We start from the raw sequence: 11,081 nt of genomic DNA on the forward strand, positions 1-11,081 counted from the left end.
CACTGAAAAAAAAAGTCTTTTGGATTTACATAAAAAAATTATGGACATCGGTTGCACATAATAAAGTTATGTTTACTCAAATTGATATATTCATGTTCTGTACATTAAATTATTATTCGTTAAACCAACATGACTTTCTTACATAAATTTAAAATATTTATTTGATGTTAAGTATATTAGATTATCTTCTGCTAAACTGACTGATTTTTTTTTATGTTAAATGAACGCTATTCTTTAATGTGTATGATATTTAATTATCATCAGTTGGACCAACATAATTTTTTTGCGTGAAGCTAACCTAACTTCCACAGGTAAATTGGACACTATTAAGTTTGGTATACTTTAAATATTTAAATTACTTTTATAAGATGATTGGTAATTTAAGAAATTAATTTCTACACCCCCCAACCCCACTTAATCAAGCCGAATCTTTTACGGAAAATAAAAAAGGACGTGGTAATAGGCCGACATATCTTCAATTATTAACTCCAGACAGTGCATAACAAACATCCGTAATGACTAAAAATACAACTTGCTGTGTACTACCTGGGAAATCATATATATTGACAATTCAGTGAAAAAACAAAGTAAACACTATTTAATTGAAAATTTCCATTTATATTTATTAGAACATTGTTTCAAGCATCAAGAAGGAACGGCAGTTAAAGAAAAATCACCCCAAATCCTAAAAATAGGGGTAGTAGTCTGTTTCAGTTTGATAAAAAAATAGTGGAAAAAGAAGCCTCCCACTCACCCAAATAAATCAAACAATTGTAAGAGGTAGATGAAATAATGCATACAGTATTACCAGAAAAATACCTTTTTTTCTCCCCAACAAAGACAGAACATTATTGGTGAACCAAAACCCGAAGCCAAAGCTACAGTGACCACAGGATGTTCCATAATGTGAACATTGAAACAATTATAGTGGCTTGTTTGCAATTACCAGTGTCCACAGTAAACAAAAATCACCCCAAACTCTAAAAATGGGGGGGGAATTATGTTATAGTTCCATTTAAAAAAAAAAAAAAAAAAAGCCTCCTACCCACCCAAAAGAAAAGTCCAACAACTGGAAGAGGTAGATGGTGACATAATGCATGTCTTAAGAAATCAAGCAAACAAGTTGGATAGCCTTTTTTTCCTTCAACAAAGAAGAGTCCCTGGAGTCAGAAATGTGTGCAGGTTCGTGTGGATAACAGAGGGAGATTTGTGCACACCATTTAGCAGAACCTGAAGCCAAAGCTACGGTCACCACACATTAAAACTCATCTATGTACATACAACACACTGACAGAGAATTTTCATTTGAATACACACCTGTCCTTTTGCTCTATGGTACATAGCACACAGCCTGACCATGACCACAGGGTGTTCCATAATGTGAACACTGGTAATCGTAAACAAGCCACTATAATTTTTTCAATGTTCACAGTAAACAAAAATCACCCCAAACTCTAAAAAAGGGGGGAAATTATGTTATAGTTCCATTTAAAAAAAAACAAAAAGCCTCCTACCCGCCCAAAAGAAAAGTCCAACAACTGGAAGAGGTAGGTGACATAATGTATGTCTTAAGAAATCAAGCTCGAGAGCCTGGATAGCCAGTTCACTGATAAAGTCTGTTCTTCAGGACTTGGGCTTTTTTGGACAGTGCATTGCCTTCAAGCTCCATGACCACCTTCTGCAGCACTTCAAAGGTATACTTGAGTTCAGCAGGGTAGTTTAAGTTCAAAGAATATATTAGGCCAAACAACATGGCAGCAGCTAAGGGAACACTGTCCATATCCTGCATCACAATCTGGGACTCGAGGACAATGCCAATGTCCTCTGGTTTTTCACTGTCATCTCTGTGTTTCCAGACGTATATACCCATAGTGGTTTCCTCAATGGATTCCTGGAGGAGGGATTCATCTGCTGCCTGTACAATACACAAAAAGAATCAAAGTGTGATTACACTACATGCCACGTCCATATAGGGAATACTGCATATCTGTATTGAGTAATTTATTAAGATATCAAATCAAACTTTATTTATATGGCACTTTCATACAGAAAGTAACACAAAGTGGCTCATAGAGGCTGAAAACCACACACATAACACACACTTTGATTTAAGCAATATTACCCAAGAGGGTAGGGACCGAGGCGCTTGCTCCTGAGCGCATCACTGTCATGCTCAAATGACGTTTAAGTACACCCTCTCGGGTAATATTGCGATTATACAACTATTACCAACAAAATAAAATGTATCAAAATATATTCATTTTGATGGACAATTTGCTCTCAAATTTAAAAAGGTTTTTTGCGAGTGTGCATTCTTTTTACACTCTACAGGAGGTTGATTTAGTTTGATTTTTTTTCACGAGTAACAATGTTTCTAAAAAATAAAAATAAGAATCATGGATGGTTATCATGGAGATGGATACAACAACATGAGATGGCGGAATAATATTGTTAGTTTTGAGTCAGGCGTGCTGTTATGCTGATTTGAGCACGTTCTAAATGTCTTGTTGAACAATCAGATTGCTTGGTCAGAACTACTTGTATAGATTAAGATCACTACCATATTATCTTACAAGTTAGCTGACTGTAAAGTAATTACAATGGGTAGATGTTTTAAAGCTTATACAAAATATGAAAGATAACATCAACATACTAAACCTAAGTAATACTTACCACATACTCTCTCAATAGATTCTCTGGGTCCTCGTTCAGGTAAACGCAGAGTGCCTTTATGACACATTCTCTTCCCAGATCCACGTCATCATCCTGAGGCAGAAAAACAGAAGCACAAGTTGTTTTGCTTGAGTTTGTCTGTGTAAGTTTGAGTTTGTCCCCCAGAGAGTATACTTACTTCATCCATGGGTGCAATGATGCCCCCTAGGCGTCTGCCAATCTGTCCTCCTCTGTTTTTAAACATTTTGAGCAGTTTCTCGGAGTGAACATCTAATTGCGATAGAAATCTGGACTGCAGGGGCATTGTTGTGATCCGTTTGAATTCAGCATTTATCTGAAAATGAGAATGATTACAGACAACATGCAATATGGCAGCAATTAATAAAAAAATAAATAAAAAAACGAACACCAATCAAGTAACCATGACCAACAGTAAGTTAAAATTAAATTAGAACATTTGTACAGGAGCAGAATAATTCAAAAAGTTCCTTGTTTTATTGCTTTATTTTCTAGTTATATTATGTCATGATCATACTTTTTAAAAAAATCATCTATACCCTCCAAATATTTTCCGGCTGAAACTTGGTGACCCTTAAGTGTTCTTAACTTATTTACTTTGTGGATGTTCCTAAAGCCAAAACGTGGCTTGTTCCCATAAACTGCTATAAAAAAATAGTATATATTGATATTTTTTTCGACTTAAACACGCCAGTCTTTTAGAACTACTTCAGCCTGAAATATACATATAAAATATTAATTATATATTTTTTGTTTTTAACCCTTTAAATGCCAGTATGTTTACCATACTGTGCGAGATGTTATGTTAGGATAAACGTGGGATCAAAAAAGTTGTTTTAATGGGTTTCAATGGGGCAGGTTTTGGCGCTAGGAACATTTAAGCCTGGATTTTGATAGCATTGCCATTTTAGGCTTAATTAAGGTACTGAGATTTCAATTTCAATTATTATTTTTTTTTTAATTTTCTTGCAAATTTTAGCTATATTCATTCAACACAGCCAAAATGGCTTAAAAAATAAACAACAGGGTGGCTGGAAATATCCCCAAGAACACTTAAGGATTAACAATTGATTTAGTTTGGGAGAGGGTCTGCTAAGCAGCCAGCAGGTAAGTTACATGACTTTGTCAAATTAAGGTAAATCAACAGATAGGAATCATACAGATTTAATTTTAGTTTGTAATGTGTGAGAGAGAGAGTGTGAGTGAGTGAGTGAGTGAGAGAGAGAATAAATCACATACCTCGCCTACTTCAAAAAGTGCTGGCCATCTCGTCTGGAAGTCTCTTATCATTGGTGTGTCGCGAACCACTTCCTGTCTCCTATATGCAAATGTCTTTTCCATTTTCATCCTTACTGCTTCCCTGTTGTTCTTCTTCTTAACATCTGAAAGAAGCTCCATTCTCACACTCTCAAGACTCTTCTCAGATTCTCCAGTAGGATAGGGGGGGACAGTAGTTCACTTCAGACCTTCTTGGTTTTTTAATGCCAAAAGCAGGGCTTGATTTGCCCTCTGGTTTGTGCTTGAGTGAGTTTATTGTCACCTCAGGACATCCAAGCTTTCTTAGGTGAGTGCGGTAGATTGCCAGTTTGTTCTTCAAGCTGCATTTCCATCCAGCATATCCAGAGAGGGGAGCCTTTCTCAGTCAGGCAAGGATGCTTTGAGATTAGAGCCTCTCCAACTGTGTTAAAGTCTTTGTCAGAAACATAAAGTTTGTACTTAACAATTTCTTGCACTAGGCCCTCAAGAATGTTCGACTTCAGTTTAGGATCAGGAATAAACAATGTACCCTTTTCCCTGTAAGCTGCATTGCCCTGCGCAAGTTTCAACTCGGCATCATAACTAAACTGAGGAACACGAAAGATGCTCGGCCAAGATGACCGAGAGCCGGATGACTCTGACTCCGGTGAAGAGAGTATGTCAGTGTCAACACATCCACTGGACAGGGATGAGGATTCATTAAGGGAGTGATGGGCAGCTGAGGTGGGAAGGATATTAGCACACTGAGGAGTTGAGGAATCTGTCATGGCAATCACTCTAATTGTCCCTCTATCCTGTACTTCATCCATTGAAGTGAGGTTCATGAAGTCATTTCCAAATAGTGCATCCATAAACTGAAGTCTGAAGTCATAGTCAAGTCCACATTGTCTTTGTACCTCACTAACAAGTTCATTAACAGATCCTGGGAGTCCATTTTGAAAAGTCATCCTTTGGCTGCTGTTGTCACCCAGGATGACTTTGAGAAGTGTCGGGGCATTCATCCTTCTACGTCTCAGTCTGTAAAAAGAAGGAAAGTGACAAAAAGGAAAAAAAAGATTAATGCTTATTGTTTTATGTCAAGTATTTTACTTGTGTCAATACACTAATTGATGCAACATGATGTTAGGTTTCTCATTTTCAGTTTACCACTTGGCCTTGAAGAAGGCCTTGGAGAATTGATTCTAGTCCCACTTTCATTTTGTAATTTGCCCAACTACTACCTGATAAAATCCATCTGTACTAGCTTAAAGTTCATCCTGAAAACTAGAAAGAGGTGGAAACAAATGAGAAGCCTAGGATGTGACCCACAAAAATCAGTGCATGCAATACAGTATGACCTATAATGGATATACAAAGAGATTTCAGAGAAACTCCCATGGGCAACAAAGCACAAAAAAATACAGTCTGAATGTGAAGAGAAAATAGATGTGATGATACACATGCAGGCAGATTGACAGACTTGTGACAAAATAACAAAACATACAACTCAGCATGCACATTACCATATCACCAAATATACGTGTGTAAAAAAAAGAGCAATTACTTTGGACTGAAAATATCTTATTGCAATTAACTGTTCAGTCCTACTATTAATCACCATTTTGGTGGTTAACCAACCTTTTATGATAATCTGCCTTTTTAAGGTTACCATATGACTTGATCCAACAGTGTAAGAGGCCAGTGGATAGGGGTCAGTGAGTTCACTGAGTGCCACAAGTTTTACTTCTCTGGATGGTGACAAGCTTAGCTCAAAGGCTCTGTAGTGTTCAGTGTACCACCCACACAGCACTTTCACAATGAGGAACAACATCTCATTTATTACACACATCTGACTAATTTCAGCAAACTCTGGTAATCCACCTACTGATCCATGGGCAACTATCATGCCATTGCTGTAGGCTATGCCATTGCTTGATGCATTCTTAGCAAGATGCACTTCAGATGTGCTAGGGCATTTTAGCTTTATAGCCTCAGCTACTTCCTCCTTCAGTACATCAACTGGAACTGTGGAGACAGTAGATACATCTAGGCAAGATTTACCATAAGACGGTGAGTTTAGGTGAAATGCAATCATCATTTGATGTTTTGAAGTAGGGGTGGGCGATATGGGCAAAAAATAATATCTCAATTTTTTGGGGATTTTGGCGATAACGATAATCAGTCGATATCCTTTAAAATGTGATTAGAATTGTCTGAGCTGGACTTTACAGCGCTAAGAGCGCTCAAAAACTCATTTTCCGAGCGCCCAGCGGGGTCAAAGGTTGAACAGATTTCAACTTGAAGCGCTCTGAGCGCTGCGCTAAAAAAAACCGTCTCCGCTGACATCTTTTTACCGCTGAAGGCGCTTAGCGCTCTGAACGCTGAAGCCCATAGGACCCACGTCTCGGCACTGAATCATCTGAAGTACCGGTAGCTTCAGGGACCGGAGGTGTTTGCATTTTCTCTCTACCATGACAACGCACTGCTAAACTGTTGCAAGGAGGATGCTAGCGAGAGGTCACGTGATCACGTCATGTGATCACGTCGGCCCACGAGTTGTGTGACTGAATCCTGCCATGCTGTAGAGAGCGCTGCTGCACCGTGTATTAATGGATGTGAGGAGTTTCCGCATGCGTTTCATTGTTTTTGTCGAAGTAATTTAAATACTCGATAATGGAAATTTGCACATCGTCAAAACAACAATGACGATATTATCGCAAACGATATTTATCGCCCACCTCTATTTTGAAGCCAAAGTCAGTGGTACATTCTTAAAGCAACTTGTGTGTTTAACAATGTTCTTAAAGAAACTATGTTTGGCTTCAAATCTCATTGTCCAAACTGTGACTAGAGGGCCAAAACACCTTATCATCTGCGGGTAGTGTTCTACATAGTGGTGTTTGGGTAGAAGTCTGACACCAGGGAACAGGTCTTGGTACCTCTGTCTGTGCTCAACAATTTTGCTTTCAAGGTATGAGATGGATTCATCTGTATGCACAGGAGCAACAACTAACTGCACAATATCTTTTAAATCCATCAACACAAGCCATGCTGGCTCATTTTCTGGGACAAGGGGACCTATCACAAATGGGAGCAGCCTCAGTAGGCTCCAGTTTTCATGAGCGTTGCCACCGATAGTTTTCCGACCCAAGAAACTTTGTGGTACAATATGTGGCTTGTTTGTTTTGTCGGACCATTTATAGGGGGAAAGTCAGTATAGCTCTATTTAGTTCATCTAATGTAAATAACTTCTTTGATATCATTAATGCCAAGCAGTGGGCCAGCTCAACAGGCACAATGCCCTCAAATATATCATGAGCAACATCAGGCGGAAAACCGGAGACAACATGAAAATGAGACAGAGTTTTGGTAAAAATGCACTCTCTCTTAACTCCAAAGCAATGTGTACCCTTCTCACAAGATGATTTTACATGATCTGCATGGCCAGCTCTAGTTCTAAGGCTGAAAGCACCGGTAGCAACACACTGATTCCTGAAATCACAACTCTTTGCTGTGCAAAAGCGACAAACGTAATCACCAGAAAAATTTTCTATGAACCCTGCAATACCATGCGCGCCCAGGTTGTCAGCCACAATACTCAGTACTGTACCTTTAAGAGACTTACCTAATAAAGGCACATACACACCATAGTCCTCGAGAATTTTAATATCTTGAAGAAGGGGTTCCAAGACTGTTTCATAACCATATGTTTTTACATCAACACTTTTGCAAAGCACTGCAAGATAAATAGATGATAAAGATGAGTGGGAGCCTGGTGGCAGGTTACCTAGTATCCAGTAAACACCACAAAGCTTGTGTTTTTTCCTAGAGGTGCCTAGGGGATTGCAGGTCTCAAAATCATCCACATACAGACGCAGTGTTATCCGTAACTCCTCTGCATTTAGGAAGCTGTTTGCGTTAAAATGCAAACCATCTTCAGGGGACCTGAATTCAAGAGATGGGTCAAGTTCAGTGTCCTGCTGTCCTCTATGATTTTCAATTATCTTATCAACAATGGCCTTATTATTTAAAATTTGTTGCAAAGATTTCAACAGTGGGACATACTGAAAGGTGTGTTTCTTTTTATGATCAAGTATGTAAGTAACTGGTTCCACAACACAGAATTTTTCCTTATAAAATTGTTTACGTTGATATGAAGTACTAAGAGGGCCGCCTTTTTCAATTGCTTTTGGAACAGGGTTAGATGAGCATACTGCTGTGGTGATTTCTGTAACTACAGAGTCATCAACTTGTATTTTGTGATGCTTAAGGATATCTGTCACAACACTTCTAGATACTGTGACTGATGCTATGTTTATCAAGTAGTAAAGTTCTTGCAAAAAATCATCAATTGCTGTACCTGGCACGTGGACTAAATATTCCAACTTTAGTAAGGCTGCTGCAAGCTGCTGCTCAATTGCACTTGGAAGTGCATTGTGTTGATCTCGTGAAGAATCAGAAACTTCCTCTAACACACACTCCTCATCCTGGCTATCAGCAAACAAATCATCTAATGGTGGAGATGCTATTGTAGTTGTTTTTACAATACCTGGTAGAAAATCAGATAATGTGTGAGGTGTGTGCCGGCGACTCTTATGAGACTTAAAGGTTCCATAAATACTTGTTTGAAAACTACAGCCAACGAACATGCAACCTACATTTTCATTTTTCTTCAGATGTGTGTTGACATGAACAAAAAACTCCCTTTCATTAGCTAAATTTTTGCATGCACATAAGTGACAGCTGAAAATGGACAACTCTTTTCGTGTCTGATTATCTTGTGTGGAATGCACTCTACTTTGATGGATGATTAAAGCATTCCATGTCTTAAATGTACAGGGACATTTAGAATACGTACATGGATAATTTATGGTGCGTCCAAAATGTGGGTGTTTGAGTTTATAATGGTGAAGTAATTCAGACCTACTTTGCACAGCGACTGAACACCCTTTACACTGCCACATTCACTAGAGAAAGAGAGACAAACAAATGGAAGTTCAACTCACTGACACACATCCTACAGAAATAGAGCAAATCATAATTTAAAACCATAATTATATATTATAAATAACCATAATTTAAAAATGCATAATCTTGCCAGTTTATTAGGGAACACTCTTATGTTAAACCAATGCAGTCTAATCCAGAAATCAATAAATCTTACCATCATAAAAGTTAAAGCAATATAGTTTAGTAATTGTTGAAAAAATTACAAAAAATTACAATCACAGCCATTTTATGTGGTTTAATTGTGGTGCCGTTAAATTATTTTGTGAAATCCTGACAGACTAATTATTAGAAACACTTCTCCAAAATAGTTTCAACAAAAAATAAACATTACACACTTAAAGACAGTAGGATTTACAGCAATTATCATTACAATATTTTTGAAAATAATATCATCATAATCATGAGAAATCCATTCATTCTTGTTTAAACACATCCAGTAAACCAACAAAAGCAAGTGAATAGTAATACTCACCACTACTACAGAGCCTTTGACACAGCACCCAGAGACATACCTTATATCAAATATTGGTCTTGGATGGAGGATATCTACACAGAAAAAATAAATAAATGTTAAAAAGAGCTATAGTTGATAATGAACTAAAGGCAGTGTTTCCAACAGGTTTTCAGGAGGCTAGGGGTGCGATCGGACCGTCCGACGGGTGGGGGGGGGTGCGATCGCGGTGTATTAAATGTTTATGTTGTGCGCAACCTGTCCATGTGCCCGTGTTTTGTTTGTGTGTGTAAGTGCGTGAGCCTACGCGCGAGAGAGTGCAGGGAAGGAGGGGCTGACAGAGAGATATGAGAGACGGTATATTTTTTTTTCCCTGTGACAGACTGTGGCGGACCCATACGAGTTAATTAATGGAAAACACTGAAAGCCTAGCAACAACGACAGCTGAGAATATTACTGTCAAATATTGGTATTGCCCTCCTTATAAATTTTTTTTAAAATCGCAGGCCATGTCTGCTCTGATACAAGTCAGTGATCCTAAAATGTGTGTTTCTCATCTACAATACACATTCTACATCTCGGAGGCAACGTCTATCCAAACTCGGAAAGGCGAGTGAGAGTCGGGTAGCATGTTGCTGCGGGAGAAGCAGGTCCATGGAGCTGTGCGCAGTGGACGTGCACGAAAGAACAAGCATGTCTTACCGAAAGAAAAAACAAAGCAAAAAAATAAATCAATCAATCAATAAATACTCAAAAATCGAGTGTGTTTCTTATTAAGTAGTAGGCTCCCCAAAAGTCACGGACTGTATATAAAAAAAAAAAACATTAACAACATTACTTTTTTCCCCCAAAGGGGTTAATTTGAACAGACCATAATCACCTCCATAATGGGAACAGCTGAACATGACGTTAAAGTACACTGCTGAACCTCAGCATGGCAGAATTGATACTAAGATACCTACTTTAATATCGCCTAGTCGGTTTTCCTCCATTTCGTTACAGCAGCCATGTTTCACCAAAGCCAATGTCAGAGTTACCCATCCCCCCACACTCGTTAACTTGTTTAATACCTCCGACAGGTGCCAATTTGAAAAGAGAATAGACCTAGGCCTATGTTCTATGAATTTCCCCATACAAACTAGTTGCCGTGCACACATTACGTTAACAGACATAAAAACTAATAAAGATAAAGATATAAAGATAAAGATATTCAATGAGGGCAGGCATGACCGCTACCATTAGCAACCAGTGAATGACCGCAAACGTTAGCATGAAGACTGACTTGGATTTACTCGACATTACCGGCAAATAAAAAGCCAAACCTTTTCAAATCTTGATTATAAACACGCTGCTTCTAACACTGGCTCATATTTGACAAGTTTTATTACCTTTATGTGTCCTGAGAAGCCCAAATCCATAGAAAATATCACAGCGAGGGAGAAAATGGCGGAGCCTGCAGGTCTTCAGCAACCGTTTCCTGTCCAGGAGCCGCCCTTGGAGGCGGCCTTTTCGCTGATAAAACATAACTTTTTCCTTTCTTCTTCAAATGATGGAGACATGTAGGTTTTAAATTCCTCAATATTGAAATGCTTTTTAAAGATTGAATCATGTTTTGGAGAGAAATATAAATTAATTATGTAGCATATACAAAATGCATACTTGTAAATTGAACAACCCTCCTTCTTCCATTTTT

General features: G+C 38.3%; 2 protein-coding genes across 5 annotated transcripts; both read right to left on the reverse strand.

Moving 5' to 3' along the window:
• Window positions 1–1,507: 1,507 nt before the first annotated feature.
• On the reverse strand, window positions 1,508–4,131 carry LOC127360043 (uncharacterized). The gene is made up of 4 exons (XM_051394300.1): window positions 3,931–4,131; window positions 2,852–3,007; window positions 2,674–2,766; window positions 1,508–1,915 (listed from the first exon to the last, which is right to left on the reverse strand). Exons 1-4 carry the CDS (start codon window positions 4,087–4,089, stop codon window positions 1,604–1,606), a joined length of 720 nt encoding a protein of 239 aa, XP_051250260.1. The 5' UTR covers window positions 4,090–4,131; the 3' UTR covers window positions 1,508–1,603.
• A 201-nt stretch (window positions 4,132–4,332) lies between these two features.
• Window positions 4,333–10,870, reverse strand: LOC127360044 (uncharacterized). Of its 4 annotated transcripts, XR_007883145.1 has the most exons (4): window positions 10,777–10,870; window positions 9,410–9,483; window positions 8,855–8,894; window positions 7,258–7,872 (listed from the first exon to the last, which is right to left on the reverse strand). XR_007883145.1 is itself a non-coding variant. In XM_051394301.1 (2 exons), exons 1-2 carry the CDS (start codon window positions 8,574–8,576, stop codon window positions 4,961–4,963), a joined length of 1,029 nt encoding a protein of 342 aa, XP_051250261.1. In that variant the 5' UTR covers window positions 8,577–8,585; the 3' UTR covers window positions 4,333–4,960. The 4 variants fall into 4 exon arrangements, 1 of the variants encoding a protein (XP_051250261.1); XR_007883144.1 differs by lacking the exon at window positions 10,777–10,870 and adding an exon at window positions 4,333–4,965 and having other exon boundaries at window positions 7,715–7,872; window positions 8,855–9,580; XR_007883143.1 differs by lacking the exons at window positions 7,258–7,872; window positions 10,777–10,870 and adding an exon at window positions 4,333–4,965 and having other exon boundaries at window positions 8,855–9,580.
• Window positions 10,871–11,081: the final 211 nt, after the last annotated feature.

The sequence above is a fragment of the Dicentrarchus labrax genome, unplaced genomic scaffold (genome assembly GCF_905237075.1).
Source record: "Dicentrarchus labrax unplaced genomic scaffold, dlabrax2021, whole genome shotgun sequence".
NCBI lineage: Eukaryota > Metazoa > Chordata > Actinopteri > Moronidae > Dicentrarchus > Dicentrarchus labrax.

Excerpts from the sequence above, each read along its gene's own strand:
- LOC127360043 (XM_051394300.1), bottom strand. The coding sequence starts at position 4,089 with ATGGAGCTTCTTTCAGATGTTAAGAAGAAGAACAACAGGGAAGCAGTA. Across the intron at positions 2,767-2,851 it reads TCATTGCACCCATGGATGAA|GATGATGACGTGGATCTGGG; the intron begins GTAAGTATACTC and ends TTTCTGCCTCAG. Across the intron at positions 1,916-2,673 it reads ATCTATTGAGAGAGTATGTG|GCAGCAGATGAATCCCTCCT; the intron begins GTAAGTATTACT and ends TGTATTGTACAG.
- LOC127360044 (XM_051394301.1), bottom strand. The coding sequence starts at position 8,576 with ATGTTCGTTGGCTGTAGTTTTCAAACAAGTATTTATGGAACCTTTAAG.